Genomic DNA, 17,867 nt, shown 5'->3' on the forward strand with positions numbered 1-17,867 from the left:
ATGATTAGGGTGATGCCAAGGAGGTCATCCAAGCTTAAACACTTGGAGCTGGTTATCAAAAATCAAAATGTCAACGGGAACATGCAAATAGGTGCTCAGCGATTATAAGGTTTTATTGCTGTAATGCCGTTTGTTATTGTCTTTTTCTTGATTTTTCAAACTTGATATTCCTTTCAAAAATGAGTGAAGCAAACAACTTGGTTGAATGAGAACCGTTTTAAACCTATATTTGTCAAGAGTATGAATAACTTTGAGCTTAACTGCAGGTGCTTTAAATCTATAATCCTTCTTACTATATTTTTTAGTTAGACATATTCTCCGGCTCATATTTTAATTCTAACCAGAACATATTTAAAGAATATGATAAGAATTTAAAGAATTTTAATTGATTTACTGAGCCAGTAACTGGGACACACAACTGCATGATGCTTTTAACATTTTGTCACTTGCTGACAAAGAAATGTACAAATTTAAAAGGCATGAAGTTCTCCCTGAGGGTTCATGACTTAGGCAGAAGTGGAGGTATGTGGGACATTTTGTTCTTTCTGAAGGTTACTTGGTTTCAACAGGATTTATTGGATTTGTATTCATAACCTTATTCTCATTTTGGAAAGACACAAGTGATGCACGCTCTTTCTTTGTTTGAGTTTTGTGGGGAAAAAAACTTGGCAAAATAGGTTTACAGTAAGTAAAAATTAGTTTTTAAATATTTTACGATCCAGTCCATCTTAATGTTTAAAAAAGGACAGGGAAGCTCTGTTAGCAGGACTAATATTTTAAAGATTTATTCCTCTTTGTCTTTACCATCCTACTTCAATCCAGATCATAAAGCTGTTCAAATATATTTTGAAACGGGAGTACGAGGCTGTGGTATTGTTGAATTATCCACTTAATTCAATCAAAAACTGTCAGCTTAATGTCTTTCCAGGCCCTTTTTAAATGTATACTGAAAATAGTTAATTTACAAACTTTGCAATGTTCACATCCTCTTAACACAATATTTACCCTTCTATGCAAGAACTGTTATACTTTATGTCAGGATTTTTCTCCAAAGTGTTTTAGATTTACTTTACGGCATAAAACAAAGATGGGGGAAGAAAATTTGTAAAATAAAAGAAAAACATTTTAGATTTTTTTCCCTAGGTGATCAGTTGTAATTTTCTCCAAATACAAAGTTGTTATTTGGAAAATATATCAGTAGTTTTGGTCTTTAGGGGTTACTTAATGTCAATATTTTTTTTAACCTGCAAGAGTAAAAGGAGTCACTGGGTTGGATGCTGTTTTGTCTGTCTGCCATATTGAATTTAACAAAATTTTTCTTGCACTTGCACTGGATGGCCAGTAGTTGATAATGTATTTTATGATTCAAGAGTGTCCACTTCAGTGGTTTGTGTCCATTTATAATATAAAAATCCACAAGAAACACAAAAAATTGCTTTTAGATAGCTGTCCATTGCAGTGACTGCTATGCATGAAAGGCTTAACAAGGTTCTCTGGGTATTGTTAGATTCATGACACATCATCTAAAGCCATGAACAATGAGCTCTCTATGCTTAAGCATGTTATACAAAAGTGAAAAAGGCGAATAATCTAACAAAGAATACCTGGAAGATCTACCTGAAGACAAACTTGTTTTCAAGCTCAATGAAACATAGTGTGGTTTTTTTTAAAAAAAATCTAGTGCAGCACATCATCAGGCATCACAACAACCTGTCAGCACCTATAGACATTTAGCTTGAAAAAGCTACGATTTATAGATCAGTTCCCCTTAAAGGTGCGGCGCTGGTGAAACTAGAAAAACAGCAGATCACACTCTAGGAATTTCACAAAATTATGCAACACTGAACACTGTACCTGATGTTAGAGTCATGGTAAGAAAATTGAGCGGCATCTTCAAGTTGTAATGCTTGAAGATGCATTACAACTTGTCTTGAACAGACATGATTTTAAAGCTGTAGTATTTCACTTTTTTCCCTTTTTGTGTGTAGTTTTAATGATATTTTAGAGGCAGGTAATGACCTGATAATATGTCAAAATATGTATTCCCCATTTCACATATGTAAAACTAAACAAAAAAGTAAGGAGTAACCTGTGAAATAAAGAAAAAAAAAAGATCCTCATCCAGTTCACAAAAAATAGATCCAACTTCAAACTCAATTTCAGGAACTTTTAATTGTTTATATTACTAAGCAGCCCATTTAGAGTTTATAATATCACCAATTAAAGAGCTACTATTGACTGGGTGATGAGAGATCAAATTTATTTAAGATCATTTTTTAATATAAAACATATTATTTGTCATTTTATGTGTTGCCAATCCAAGCAATACCACGTTCAAGCCACAATTTCTTGAACATCGAGATAACCAGAAACAAACTGTTTCAATTTGCAGCAACTTAAGGTGTTGCACAAAATGGCCACTTAATAAGAATAACTTCCAACATTACATGTTACTGTATGTACAGCTAGACTTGTGTTTACTGTTGATTTTTGCCATTTATTTAGGTGCTTTAAGGTGTACTGAGTAACAGATAAAATGAATGATTCTTTCTCTTTTTCACAGTCAACAGCTGGTGAAGAAGTTGAGGTTAAAGTTGGGATTTTATTTCAGGATTAGATGCTATATTTGCTGGATGCTGTTTATCATGAAGCTTTATAATTTATAACAGTTTTAAAAGGTTCAACACATGATTGTACATTATACAACCGGTTTAATACATGGTCTTGGCATATATTTTTTATTTATAAAGCAATGCTATTAGTCTTTTCTTCATATTTTGTATTTTCTGGTCTACATAAAACCAAAAGATATTCTCTTTGAGAATATCTTTGTTATCTTTCAAAAGATATTCTCTCAAATTCAAAAATGCTTTATTAATCCTAGAGGAAAATTAAATAATCAATCCCTAATAATAATAATAATAAAAATAGGAATAATAAATGTTCATAAATCTTTTATCTGTAAACAATAAAGATGTATTTTTATATGCATTTCTAAATGAAAGTCATTTTCATTGCTTTTTTAAACTCATTTTACTCATACAAACAAAACACAACAACCACCAAATAGATTATTTCAGAAAAAAAACAGTTATGCTATTTTATTCCAGATGCCCAACTTTCTCTTATAACTGATGCCATAATTTGAGTTTTCTTGACATGTTTGAATTGGAAAATGTGTTTCCTCAAGGCTTTAAAAATACGATATTGTTTGAGAATAAATTTCTAACCGCACAGCAGGTGTGAAATAGAAACAACCTTGCTCACTTGAAAGAAAACACTGTTTTCAGTCTTATTCACATCGAAGTGAAGAGTGTGTAACAGTAGACAGGAATTAAGAACAGGCAGCCAGGTATGGGTCAATTATATATATATATATATATATATAGATAGATAGATAGATATATATATTCTACAGGTACAAAAATTGTCATCCGCAATGACTAAGTATTGCAGTAATTCCTGTAAATAAATAGTGTGTATGTGGTTCCTTTTTAAAAACGAGGGTAAAGTCAATACAATGTACAGTTGTTAAAAAAATAATGTGTATTAAAAATACGTCATTCATTTTCTTTCTCCAAACTGGGCCAAAATGTTCCTTAAAAACTGAGTAGATATAATTCTATGACAAATTTTGTCTCCAACAATTGATTTATGTTTCAAAAAGCATCAGACAATGACTATGAAATTAAATAACACGACTTGAATTTGTCCTCAAAGTTAATTATTACAAATCTATATGACCTATTTGTGACCACAGCAATGTTTGTTCCCCTACATGCACTGCATTGCTCAGTTATCTGAGTTTTACACTCTTTACAGTCAATCTTGTCTGCTCATCTTTTTATTGCTCATACTAAATTACATTGTAAAAATAAGATTACAGGAAGGTCATCCTTCTAAGTAAACTGGAATTGGAGATACTATTGAGGTGTTCTGTAAAAATCTGAGTATGGCTAATCTCATATGTATTTTCTAATCTAAAATTTACTAGTGTCTTGTATATTTGCCAACAGTAAATATATATTTTTGAGCATGCCATAACAAGAAATCGCACCCATGCGAAGCAGTGAAGCCACTGAATGACAGTGAAGTTGTTTAACTTTAGTATCAGTCGTTAAAATACGTTAAAGAAAAAAACAGAAGTAACTTTAGGCCACTTTTGAGGGTGCTTTCACACTCATAAACTTGAACTCACAACTCTAGTAAAAAGAAAAACAATCATTATTTTATTTGCTAACTTTAAAAGCATACATTCTCCAAACTTAATTTGAAAGATGCATTAGAGACAGATCCAAAAATCAAGAGTCAGATTCTCTCATGATTATTTGTATGAAATTGGACAATTACTGCAGCTACTACAATCAAGCTGCTTTTATTTTAGAACCAGGCTATATTTATTACTTTTTATGTAGTGGTACTATACCACTATCTTGAATTAAAAACGCCTTTCTTTTCAAGAACATATCTGCCTCTGACACTATAAGACACGTGTTGAACTCAAGGCCCACCATAACTCATGGCCACATAAAAAGGAACTTCAAGATAACAGTTGTCAACTTAAGTTGTCAAATAAAATGTGTTTTTACTGATATGTTGCCAAATTACATCAATGAAAATCTAAGGAGTCAATTCTTGATTTGGCCTGAAATATAAATAACTTTGACACGCTTGCTATAACGAAACCAGACAAAAGAGAAATCCTACAACCGTTAAAATCTCACAGCCCTCCATTTTTGTTTACATTTTGTGTAGAAGTAAGTTTTGCTCATGTCTTCTTCAGAGGGGTTTGTGTCGATTTAAAGAGTAGAAGATAACAGACCCAACTCAACGTGGCTCAAATGCCTTACAGTACGCTGAGAAAGTCTTTGCCTGTTACGCCCCCAAGGTCTAGGGGTTCAGGGGCGGTAACATAAAAATGTGTCCAGAGAAAAAGTGGAATGAAAAAATGATTTATTAAAAAAAGATGGTTTTCACAAAACCAAAACACAATACAACTTAACCCAATTAAACAAGAGTAAAGGACCAACAAATTCAGAAATCACTGACTGCAAATTAAAGAACAAGATGTTCAAACACGTAACTCAAAACAACCCAAAAGAAAGGACAAAAGGGAGCACCAAAACTTCCCAAACACAAGCCTCTAGCTTGTTTGAGATTTATCTAAAGCAGATTCAAACCACTTACCAAAATAAGCAAGAACAAAATTGTTCAAACTGTCCAAAACAGTTACCAAACACGGAAGGTGGGGGTCAGCTTTACACAACCTCTTTTAAGGAATGATTAGAGGTGTCTTTTATATGGTGCAGGTGGGCCTCATCAATGTCTGATTGGCTTTGCTGATCCAATGGGGTGGCTGCTCTCCTGCAGCCAATCAGAAAGATGTGTCCACACAGCTGATCCTGCATACCCAAAGAAAACCTGCACAGCCTCAAGAGGCCAGGGGCCGTAACAGCCAAATGTAACTACTGTTCATCTGGTCCACACTCCGCAAGGTGCAGCTTCAGCACACCTTGGTTGTGCAAATGCAACAACAACTTAAACTCATCAGACATGGAGTGGAAACCTTTCTTCACTTTTCCGTCATCATAATAATGGTGAGTCAGGTTTTGGAAGCTGTGTGGGTGAACACCGAAAGGCCAGAATCCATACAGATCCACGTTGTCACACAGCTCCAGCGCCAGGCTTGTCATCATAATGCCAGTGGTGAGACGTCTTGCCTTCAATCCTAGAGAGCCCCAAAAAAGAGCAAGACTTTGGAGGTACTTTGGGTTGATGAAGACAGGCTGAATGGGGATCCTAAAGTCATCGATGGTGTAGGACGCCCGTAGAGACAATGCTGTGTTAATACGATAGGAGAAGGCAGGAAGCAGCAGCAAGGCTTTGCCATATTGGCACAGACTCTCTGCAAACATACGTCTGTGTTCTAAAAGAGAGCCATACCTGCAAGAATAGGACATCTGTGAGAAAAATAGCTTGAAGAAATATTGCCTACGGGTAAGAAAGATTGATTTGCTCACTTTTGTAGGAATATACTTGGGTTTGCAGTCACAATATTTGTTTTCATGCCAACATCTTCCTCATATCCGTTTGACAAAGGAGGCAAGTTACACCTAAAACAGCAGAATAAACAGTTTCTGTCATAATTATTTTAATTTATTGCTTTTCTCTGCTTGAAAAGATTCTCACCTGATAACAAACTGAGCTGAATCGATCGTTTTTCCACAGCTGCTGTTTGTCAGAATCCCACCGTTTCCAACAACAGCACACGTCTTCTTTGTTTTATTTGAGAAAGGATGACCCTGCAGTTATTAATCCAGCAATAAAATAAAAGTAAACCGTTTGCAAGTTTCTCCTTCTCAGAAAGAAGGGTGAGATTAAGAGCTACAGACAATGTTTGATGACTCAAAAAAGGACAGCAGAGGCGATTGGAGTCTGCACTTGGTTTTGGAAAGATATTGCAGGTGTAGACAGGAAACAGATGAGTAACTGGATGAAGGAAACACTACCATGTTGAGTCTTTCTCAGGCCTTTCTCCTCGTGCTTTTTATATAAGTTTTGAGAAGAAAGACATGTAGTGCTGCTTTCAAACTGAAAATGTATTATAATTTAGCATACTTGCTCTTAAAAGATTACCATTTCTCCAGACTGAAATAGCATTTTCCTGATTCATCCTGAAATTTTCTTATTTGTAGTTCCTACGTTTTTAGAGGCTTTGCTGCAAACTAAACGGATGAATCAGGGATACTAATAAACAAATGGGTTTTTTTTCTGAAAAACTTTATTTCCTTAAGCCACTGCATTTTCTTTTTTCTTTTTGTAAGGACAGAAAAAAAAGATATTTACTGGTCTTGATAAAAAAAAAAAATCTAAATCTTGTGATCCTTGAGTGCTTTAAAGTTGACAAATGGCAGAAATTGTGAACCATACAGCAAACGTCTCACAGATGAAATAAAGGTTAAGTACTAGGTTAATTGCTCTTACTGCTTGTTTTGTCAAAAAAAAAACATTTTATAAAAGCATTCTGGAAATCATTATCATTACTTTTAGATTAAGTTACATATTCACATTACTTAAGATTCAGAATGTAACGTTTTATATTTGAAAATTGAAACTTGCATATCTTGATTTGCAGTTTTGAGTAGAAATATTTGAGGCTTACCTGTAATTCAGAAAACAGTAACTTGTTCACACCTCTGCTTATTAAAAGTCTCTGAAAAGTCTCTAGCAAAACCATAAACAGGATAGACTCAAAGTTTCACAAATTTATCCTATGTGTCTCAATATTTTTATCATTTAAATAAGATAATCTCAGGCCTTCCATCATTATGATTGATTTCGTAGCAGCACGCTTTGTTTCTACCATGTGAAATGTGACAGCCAAGACGGCTCTATTACACGGCTTTTTAAAGATGAAACGATATGCCGACTCATAAAACTGTGCACCAGATCTGTGCATTAAAGATTAACGCTTTTTATAAATTTAAGCCATCCTTACTCTGAACGGCTCTTGTATTTTTTTATGCAACATTAAATTCTGGAGAAACTCCTGTCTTCCTTCAGGGTTCATCACTTGACAGCTAGATTATGTGTTTTACAGGTTTAAAAACAAAAAAACATTGTGCAAGGACAAAAACTGTCCTGTCATGATGCCTTAAGCTGCATTTCATGTTAACTTGTTAACTTTTTGATTATCAGCAGTAGAAACTCTGAAGAGCACAACGCTTTCAGGCCATCAGAACTGTCCTTGAAGAGTGGTATTAAAGAAGCAATAAAACTGCAGGGCAAAAAAGATAAACAGTAAATTAGTAAAAAAAAAAAAAATAGGACCATTGATGCTGCAAAAAAAGTCAGAAGCAGACTGAATATAAATAGATATAATTAACACAAATACATGTAAACATCTGACCACAAATGTTCACCTATTTATTTAGCAACACTGAATAAAACTTTTGTTAGTTCCAGAGAGAAATGGACGTTCCAACAGTTTGCTAAACTGTAAACTAATGCTACAAAATAATTATTTTTTTCCCTTTAAGACTGGCACAAGAATCACATATTGTTCAGTACAAACATGAATTAATTTTTCAGTAATCAGTAACCTGTTAAGCTCCTTTCCCCCCACAAACAAAACAAACTCAAACATCAGCAGAACGATGAATTGTAAAATGACACTGTGATTGTGCAGCAGTCCTTTTCCTGCTTATACAGTTTGCAGGATTTTTGGGTGTAAATGATGCAAAACCTCCTGCTTTTCATTTGGACTTTGTTGTATAATAAATTATCCTGTTTGGATGTAACCTTAAGAATTGGAGTTTTAGTACAAGAAGCATTTATTGCATCATTCCCTTTATAAAGTGAATAACTGTTCTGGAATATGCAGAACGCCCTAAAATTCTTCAGTGTTTCATCCTGGTAGAATTTGATGTTTGCAACTTTTGAAGCAGATTTGAGGATGAGAATCACTTACAAAGGCTGGATGGATTCTATAAAGACACTCTGCAGCGTATAAAGTTTTTATAGTGCATCAGATGAAAGATATTACAGAATGTCTCATAGTTCCTGTAACACCAAAAGATGATTCACATGTGACCCACACGTGTTAGTGATATAAGTTTATGCAATGCACTCACACTGAATAAAGCAAAACTGTTATTAAATATATAATTTCTTCTCAACACCCTGTTTTTCTCTCGCCACAGATATAAGAAACCTCACCGCAATCTACTGCAAAGCACCGATTCATGTAGCCTCCGCAGGTAAGAATGAGCAGTCGCTGCTTTTCTTGTCGTTTCTTTCGTCATTCAATTATTAAATCAGTCTACATCAGTGACGCTCATTTCTGGATCTGCTCTTGTGTTTCAGGGAGAGTTCGAATCAGTTCATAGATTTCTGCTCTCAAGTCTCACAAACGGAAGAACTTGACAATAAACCATTGAGGTATAAATTCAATTCTTTCTTACAAAACTAAAGCTTCCTAAATCAAAATGTGATCTTATCAAATGCAATAAGCGCTTTCAAAACTCACCAGGGTTACTTGTTTGTTGTTGATGGACAGGACCCAAACCTGTCCATCAACCGTCCTGCATCATTCCAGTCAGACACACCTCATAATTACACATTCTAGGGAACAAAATATACAGATATTTACAAAATTTTGGTGCATTCTTCCCGTTGCTGAGACTCTTAATGGATGATATGTCCTGCAGTGGAAAGTTTCGTCCATCTGGTCTTGCTGTCTTGGGCAACTCTACATTGTGAAAGCTCAGCTGTCACCTAAATTCATAAATACTTTAGAATTAAAAAAACACAGTACACACAGTGTAATTATTTAGATGCTAAATATAAAGAACCAGAGTGAAGAAGTTTGTAAAAAAAAAAAAAAAAAAGCATATCAGTTTTGTCGACACAAAGCAAATAGCAATGACATGCGTCTGTTTTTTTGTTATCAGACAGCAAAAAAAAAAATCCCCATATAATAATACAATGATGCATTTTATTTATTACTTGTACCACAAAAGATAAAACAAAAGCCAGGTGCTCCTACAATGAAATGAGCCATTTTGATTGTGCGGAGGAAATCAAACATGCTGAAAATATAAACGGTGAGCAGCTTCTTTCATTTTGGGAGGGATTTTTCCAGATTCATACGGTGGATGGAAAGGAAGATTATTCTATGCAGTCCTCGCAGTTATGAACAAGCGAGACATGTGGGTGTTATATGAGCGTGTTTCCTCCTGCAATTAAGTTTCTGCAGAATTTGCGGTAAAGATCCAAACGAGAAATATGCCTATGGACCGGTTTTTCAGCGTCAGGGATGGGTTCGCTTGGAATGAAGTTTGGCAATATTTCGGAAAAGCTAACCGGAAATTTTACAAAACTCTAAAATTGTAACTGAAAAAAAATCCTTTAAAACAAAGTTGATGAATTATACCAACATGAAATAAATTAAACATCTGTTGCTGTTGTTTGACTTAAATCTAATCTGTATGGTCTGTAAAAAATAATGGAAGCGGTATTGATTTTGTTGCCTTGCTCTGCATTATGTTATCAGTCACTGATCGTCTGTCTTGTCTATTACATTTTTTCCCCCAGTGGATAAAAATCATGAAACAAACAAAAAAGCGCAGCAAGTTGTTAGATAGAGATACAATTTTTATCCATCTGAGATTGTCCCCATTTATGCATGAAAACATATTATTAAAGGATTAATTCAGATTTTTCTGTGATTCTCTTGTACCTGCTCTTTATCTTTTAGCAAAAATAATGTCATATCACCCCATTCTTACTGACAAAGAAAATTGTTTAGTTGCAGCTAAACAATTAAACAAATTGACACATAGAGTCAATTTAGAGAATATTAGCCAAATCTGATTTTGTCCAAATCGGCTAATGGTTTGAGCATTACTGTGCTAAAATTGCTCCAAATGCTCTGATGGAGTTTTCGCACAAACTGTAGTCTTCTAAATAACCACTGTTCAGAGTCAGCTGAGTTTTTATGTCTGAAATACATTCAGTAAATTAAAAAATAAAGTTTTGTGCCATTTGATGCATTGCCATCATAAAGGCAATAATAACTCATTTGCAGAAGAAACGAAAGCATTTCAACTCTAATCCTCCCCACCGAGTCTCACGGAAAGGCATTCTGGAATAACTTCTACCCACGCTTTGAATCATTAAACTCTTCACCCTGCATCAAGTTTCTTCAGATGTCAAAGGGACAATGCAGAGGATTACCTTGAGAAAACAGCTGTAATGGTTGGGTAGGACCCAAAAGCTATGTTTTTTCAAAGCTAAAATGCTAACAGACGTGTTTCAGCCATGTCATCCCTGGTGCCTGTCTGTTGTAAGAAGTCCAACAATGTACTGCACCTACAAAATTCAGTTTTTTCACCTCATGGCCCATAACCTGTATGTCAAACTGCTCTTGCTAAATTTCAGCTACATTCTGAAAACAATCACATGATAGACCTTACCCTAACCCTAATGTAGCAATGAAATTTGTTTTGGTTGTGTCCTAAAACACCTTCCTGTTCACGGTACGTATGATTGCTTTTAAGGTTTGCACATGATACTGCCATTTTTTTTTCTTTGAGTCTATGTATTAAATACATAGAGAAAATATAAGTTAAATAAAACCTGGCCACTGAATAAAAAAAGGATTTGTTAGGTCTGGATGCCTGAATCCAAATGTAAATAAAAGAAGATTTTTTTCATGTAAGTTTACAGATCTTGACCCATTTTTTCTCCAGTGAGCCCATCAAAAAAGAACCTGAAAAAACGGATGACAAGAAACAAGCTGCTAAGCCATGTAAAGACTGCAGGTGAGAACAGTGTCATAATTTTTTTTTAAATAATAAGCAAAGATGGATTTTTAATAAAAGTTAAGTACTCCAGTTTATAGACAATTCATTTTTGGATATATATGTTATAAATGCATGAATGTGCATCTAAATAAGAGACCAGCAGCGATGAAGCCAGTTTACAGATTTTGACACTTTATTTCCTCCCAGCAAAGACAAATCTGAGAAAATACCTGATAAGAAGCAAGCTGCCAACCAACGTAAACCCTGTAAAGACTGCAGGTGAGAACAGAGTGTCAGTTTTTCCTTTAGGTCAGTGATTCTCAAAGGTTTTAGGTAGAGTCGCCCACTTAGAGGAAAAAACATTTACGATCCCTCCTGCCTCAACAAAGCTCAGCAAAACGCTTAATTAAGTTTTTTAAAAAGTTGTTTTTCTAGAAGTGCTGTGTCAGTAAGTATATTTCTTTAAATAAAACTCAAGAAATACTTATAAAAGACAATATTTTGTATTACTTCCTTGTCTGTCGCTTTATTCTCTGTCCAATCTAAATATCAGACACACACAAAAATGTCTTTAGCATTAAATTATGTTTGTAAAAATAAAAAACGTCTGCCAGGTAATATCAAATTATGTGCAAGAATTTGAAAATGTTTTCGTCGTTTCGGCCCTTGTGTCTCATTTCCATGGAGACACTTGTAGTGTCTCCTTATTCCTGTAAAGCAGAAACAAGTTCGGGTTGCAACACTTGTGAAAATAAAAACAAAAATAAAAAAGACAAACCTCAGGGAACCTTTGAGAATCACAGCTGTAGTGAAATCCTTGCTTTTGCTGTAACAGAACCATGTCAGTACTTCACAGTTTCCTTGTCTTTTTGTGTTTCTGCTTTTGCAAATCCAGGAAGAAAATAACCGAAATGCTAAAGCCTTACTCCGAACCCTGGGAGAGACAGGAGGAAAAACACGAAGAATTAAGGTACAGATATCACTTTCAAAATCAATTGTAGCTTATTTTTAATCTCGTTCCCATCAGCTTGCTGCCTGAACGCTAAACAGCATTCCAAAACCTTTCAAACTGTTTCCAGAAACAATTTTATCAGGCCTGTCATCCTTTCATTGCCCCGCCTTGCTTTCAAAGAAATGTGTTTACTTTGCTCTACTTCATGTATTGACTCTTGGATTGAATGGAGTTATTGTTTTTATCACACTGACTGACTTTTCGAAATTAAGTCTTTATTGGCCTCTGGGGCGTGCTGTGGTGGCGCAGGGGGTTAGCACGCCCCACATTTGGAGGCCTTAGACCCGCGGACGTTGCGGGTTCGACTCCCCGACGACCTTTGCCACATGTCCTCCTTCAAAAAAATGGCGCCGGCTCAGCTGGCTGCCTGCAGATGCAGCTCCTGTCGTGTGTGTGTTAATCCAACCCATTCTCACTCCCAACTCGTCATGTATTGACGCATGGGCGGTGCGTCATCGTCACATGTTGACGCGCAGGGTACCCTTTCGCGTCAATATGTGACGCGAGGTGTTTTACACTATGCCTTACCGTAATTTTTGCCCTAAACCTAACCAAATCGTTGGGTTTTTAAGGTTCGGCAGCGGTTACGAGAACCCTTCGCGTGAATAATCCACGTAAAACATGTGACCTGCCCAAATCGTCAACATGTGACGCTGAAGGGGGTACCCTTTGCGTCAAGGGTCAGACACATGGTCAGAAATTGTCCTAAGTCGTGTTGGGAGTGAGAACGTGTTGGTTAATCTGTGTATAAAAAATTCTTGCTGTAACTGCGAAATAATTTCCCTGCTGGGATGAATAAAGTAATTCTTCTTCTTATTGAGGGATTACTGATATGTTATGCCAAGAATTGGAAAGAAGACTTAACTTCTTCCTTTAATAGAAAGAGCATGCTTTAAAAGCTATTGTTCTATCAGACCTTAAAGTTCTGTTCCTCTGCTAACTGCTGAGTAAATAAAAGTCCTTGTGTTTTTCCAGAGTTAAGCTGAACTTAAAGGTCAGAGGTTATGAAAAGGCCATCATTACTCAGAAGAACACTCTGGTGGGAGCAATACTTGCTACAGATGGAGATAAAAAGAGGGTTTTTGAGGTGAAGTCGGAGCATTTTGACACATTTTTGAAGGCAAGTTGTTTCATGTTTTGCATGTTTCCAGTTACATTTTTGTTTGTTACCGATTTATCAGTTATTTATTTTAGATATGAGACTGGCTAACATGGTCGTTCACTTTCAAACGCACTTAACCCGTAAAGATATTTTTGTTTTTTTAATTGTCTTTTTTTGGTTTCTTACAATCCTTTTTGGCAATAATTCTTAAATTATTTTAAGGAAAATACATCTGTGTGATTTGCAGCAGAACTTATGTATGTTACTCCCATAAAAAAAAAAGGCCAAATCTTTTCTGCCAGTTCCAAACAGCTTTTAGTTATTGATTGGCTATTGATCAGTGAAGGTGCAGAGAGGTCTTCCTACAGGTGCCAAAAATAAATAAAATATTATAGCTATTCTTGATGACTCAATCATTGGCACAATCACTGTAAGAAATGCTTCAAAAAACAAAAATTCAATGATTTAAGCAGAAATCTATGTGATGGGGATATAAATTTGAATGGGATCATTTAAAAAAGACAATTATTTCTATACATGTACATTAAACTATAAACTGTTTACTAGAGCATAAAAACAACTCAGATCAATGTGCCACCCATTAATGTTTTCCTAAATTCTGAAAGTTATTTTTGCGGATTAGTCAAAGGAACAAGATATATCACTGATTCCTATAAATATATTTAAATATAAGTTATTTGCATGCTTTTAATTGTTAAAACTATGAAAAATCCTATGTTTATCATATGTTTTTAAATAATTTTGTTGGTAATTTCAGGAGTCTCCTTTTCCAAATAAAACCTACAGCTCTTGTGCTGTTGTTGGGAATGCTGGGATCCTGGCAAACAGCAGCTGTGGAAAAGATATTGACTCAGCTGAGTTTGTCATCAGGTGAGTAGGCTGTCTAAGTATCAGAAGTTAAAATTATTTAAGAATCCTGTTTAATTTTAAAAAATATCTGCTACTGTTTTTCAGGTGCAACCTTCCGCCTTTAAGAAATGGATACGAGAAACACGTTGGGGTCAAGACAGACCTTGTGTCAGCAAATCCAAGCATACTTTTACAAAAGTGAGAAAATGTGTACATTTTTCTCAGCTTAAGTAATATCATCTCGCTTGTTTTTATTAACATCAATTTTGTTTTTGCAGGTATGACTCTCTTTTGGGAAGTCGACGGAAGTTTATGGAGAAACTGTGCCAATACGGAAGCTCCATGATTTTGCTTCCTGCGTTTTCCTATGTCAAAAACGTAGCTCTCTGCATGCGGGCTTTCCACACGATTCAAGACTTTGGGAGCCCCATGCAACCAATCTACTTCCATCCAGAGTACTTAAAGGATCTTGACACGTTCTGGCGCTCTCAAGGATGGGAGGCTGTGCGTCTCAGCTCTGGCATGATTGTGACAAGCATGGCGCTGGAACTGTGTGACACCGTCGACCTGTACGGCTTCTGGCCATTCGGTCTTCACCCACAGACCTTCAAGGAGCTGACCAACCATTATTACGATGACATGACAGGAAGGAGAGGATTCCACGCCATGCCGGAGGAGTTTAAGCTCTTGTTGCAGTTACACAGCGAGGGTATACTTAGGCTCCACCTTGGTGACTGTGAATCCAATGGAGAGTAGTCCAATAGGGATAAAAAGCATAGTGCTGTGTGTATGTAAGGGTGTGTTGGCGTGTGCATGTGCAGGTGTGGTTCTGCGTTAAGCAGAGGCCTAGGCAAGCAAATCCTCCTGCCACCCAAAACAAAACAAAATGGAGGAAATTATTTATATTCTGTTCTGGGATAAATGCAAAGCAGTCCAGAAACAAGTTGTCAGTAGGATGTGCAAACTGTCTGTTGGAATACCCCTCTCCCTTTTAATGCTGCCCTGGGCAAGTGCCTATTGACCCTTTGCAAATAGTCACTCAATCATTCGAGGCGCCATGACGGATGTCGGAAGTGAGGGTTGGGAGTATTTTACAGAGCAACTGAAATAGTTTTTCCAAGATATTTTTGTCATTTATTTATGGCCTCTACTTGTTCGGGTCAAGCCAATTTGTCTGTGAACATGATTGGGGCTCATAGACGGTGGTATTAACAAAAGTTTGAAATAGCTAGCTTAGAAACCGACCCATACTTCCTCCATTATGAAGTGTTGATCAAATTACCGACTATGCTTGAATTCATACCTCATGATTTATATCACTATGTCATAAACGGCCCTTCCCCTTTTTTTGGAGGAGGGGTGTTATTATTCTTTTATAATTACTTGCATGGTGGGATCTGTAGTTTGCAGTCTTTTACACTTGATGTTAGATTTAAACAATTTTAAATTGTGTTGATGTAAAAAAAAGTACTTTTTATACTTACTGTAAGCTTAGCACACAGCAAAAATAGGAGACAAATTGAAGATGATTCAAAATCAGTGGAAATTCTACTGCATTTTATGTGAACCATTATGAATTTTGAACTGTGTGAATGCTGCTGTTCAAAATGTTTTCATTTGTAACATTTAATCCTGAAGTAATTCTTGAATGCTATTAGTACTGTGACCACTGCTGTTAATAATTTATATCATAACATTGACTTCTGTTATGAAAATAAAAACCCTGACGTTATAGATGCCTGGCTCACTGAGAGTCAGTTGTAGATTAATGTGAAAAGCATTCTGAAAGAGGAAATATGAAGTGAACATTCTTAAATATTTATTATGAATCTGAATGTTTCTGCTAGGAAAATGGAAGGAATGCTTTTTCACATCCATCGTTATCCTGAAACCTTTAAGTGTTCAAGGTCACTGAGATTTAATGCAGAATTTAACTTTTTTTAAGCAAGTGAAATATTTGTAAAGTTCTCCAGGGTACAGATCAGAAGGAATGTCGTGGGATAGATGCATATATTAAAGTATTTTTCCAAGGGATCACATTTTATTACTTTTAACATTTTACACAGTTCCTTACAAAAGTGTTTGCACCCTTTGATTCTTTCACATTTTGTCGCTTTATATCTATAAATCTAAATGTTCTGTTGGGATTTTCAGTACAACAAAGTAATGAGTAACTATGAAAGGGGTTTTTAAATGGTTTTCCTAATAAAAATCTAATAAGTCCATGCATTTGTATTTATCTAATTAGTAAATAGTCTCCATGTGTAGGTAATTTCTTCTCAGGTGTTCAGTGAAAACCTCAGAAGGAACAACTGGCATCATGAAGACCAAATGAACGCAGCAGACAGGGAGGAAGGTCTGGAGATGTTTACATAGAAATAGAGATATCCTTTACTGTCACATCACTTGGGAAATCCAGGTGTGCAAGCAGCAAATGAAGGCATGTAGGTTCACACAAAGGTACAAAAATATAAGAACAAAAAATAAGAAATAACATACACACATAAAAAAGAAATACTGTAGATATTACAGGCATATCGTGGAAAAAACTCTTAAGGTTTCAGTACTTTACCTATTAAACTGGGGTGGTTTGGTCCATCAGTTTAAAAAGGTAATACATAAACAGTTAACCAGATAAAGACCTATCTGTTTTGAAATGTATTTAACTTTAAGTACTGTGCAAAATAAAAGCATTTTGACCATTTTGTTGGGCAACCTTTGTATTCTCTCTGGGACCATTTTCACCTCGCTGTTAAAGGTTCACCCACCAAAAGGACAAAACAAACAGTCAGAGATGCAATGAAACAGTTTGGATCAAAGCACATTTGTGAGTTAAAACGGCCCAGTCAAATCCAGTTAAAAAGTATTTACAAGTCTTGAGAGCGTACAGATTCTCTCCATCCAATCAGGAGCTGTAAAAATTTCACACTCACAGTTCTAACGTTTTTATTTGTAACATTTCTTGTAAGAAATAAGATAAAGTTTTATGATTTATTAATGTGAAATTTTTCCTTAGGCTCACCAAACATAAAATAAAACAGATTGATACATTCATACATGTACTATTTTTCTCTCATATCAAAATTATACACCACTTTATGTTTGTTTATTGTATAAGGTCCTGGTGAAATGCATTACTAGTTTGTGCTTGTAATGTCATAAATACTTGAAAAGTTTTTAGGAGTATCAATGAACTTTTAACCCTTTTGCGATCCTAACATTCTGTTTACTCCCCTTGTCCTATGGGTCAAAAATGACCCGCCCTAATAAAACCCCCAAAATAAAGCAAATTAATTGAATTTTAAATCCAAAATCTATTTTGCATGATGAAACAATCTGTTTCCTATGTAGGTCAGTATGTGCAAACATACAACGTAGACACACCTGTTAGTGAAACTTCTCTTGGCGTCAGCAAGGAACCAACTAGCGGTACTCAGATTCAGCCTACCTTCATTTTCTCTATACCTAATTTGTTTTTATTATGTCTGAGATTGTTTTCTGTTGTGTTTGGGATCTTGCGTGATGTGAGTGGTTAGCTGCAGAATCAGAGTGCAGGTGCAGGTCAAATGCAAGTTCA

At 35.5% G+C, this 17,867-nt stretch overlaps 2 protein-coding genes across 2 annotated transcripts; one reads left to right on the forward strand and one right to left on the reverse strand.

Moving 5' to 3' along the window:
- Positions 1-4,842: 4,842 nt before the first annotated feature.
- LOC114159526 (alpha-2,8-sialyltransferase 8F-like) lies at positions 4,843-6,565 on the reverse strand. The gene is made up of 3 exons (XM_028041489.1): positions 6,190-6,565; positions 6,021-6,113; positions 4,843-5,943 (listed from the first exon to the last, which is right to left on the reverse strand). Exons 2-3 carry the CDS (start codon positions 6,065-6,067, stop codon positions 5,466-5,468), a joined length of 525 nt encoding a protein of 174 aa, XP_027897290.1. The 5' UTR covers positions 6,068-6,113; positions 6,190-6,565; the 3' UTR covers positions 4,843-5,465.
- A 2,012-nt stretch (positions 6,566-8,577) lies between these two features.
- LOC114160379 (alpha-2,8-sialyltransferase 8F-like) lies at positions 8,578-17,373 on the forward strand. The gene is made up of 10 exons (XM_028042956.1): positions 8,578-8,588; positions 8,703-8,759; positions 8,866-8,940; positions 11,253-11,324; positions 11,514-11,585; positions 12,202-12,276; positions 13,294-13,438; positions 14,199-14,311; positions 14,396-14,488; positions 14,569-17,373. The coding sequence occupies exons 1-10, from the start codon at positions 8,578-8,580 to the stop codon at positions 15,044-15,046; spliced, it is 1,191 nt and encodes a 396-aa protein (XP_027898757.1). The 3' UTR covers positions 15,047-17,373.
- Positions 17,374-17,867: the final 494 nt, after the last annotated feature.

Source organism: Xiphophorus couchianus, chromosome 16 (genome assembly GCF_001444195.1).
Source record: "Xiphophorus couchianus chromosome 16, X_couchianus-1.0, whole genome shotgun sequence".
Classification (NCBI taxonomy): domain Eukaryota; kingdom Metazoa; phylum Chordata; class Actinopteri; order Cyprinodontiformes; family Poeciliidae; genus Xiphophorus; species Xiphophorus couchianus.

What these genes read in the sequence shown, in the direction of transcription:
- LOC114159526 (XM_028041489.1), bottom strand. Translation starts at nt 6,067, where the DNA reads ATGAAAACAAATATTGTGACTGCAAACCCAAGTATATTCCTACAAAA. An exon ending in CCAAGTATATTCCTACAAAA is followed by an intron (nt 5,944 to 6,020) that starts GTGAGCAAATCA and finishes CTATTCTTGCAG; the next exon opens with GTATGGCTCTCTTTTAGAAC.
- LOC114160379 (XM_028042956.1), top strand. An exon ending in CTTGACAATAAACCATTGAG is followed by an intron (nt 8,941 to 11,252) that starts GTATAAATTCAA and finishes TTTTTTCTCCAG; the next exon opens with TGAGCCCATCAAAAAAGAAC. An exon ending in AAACCCTGTAAAGACTGCAG is followed by an intron (nt 11,586 to 12,201) that starts GTGAGAACAGAG and finishes TTGCAAATCCAG; the next exon opens with GAAGAAAATAACCGAAATGC.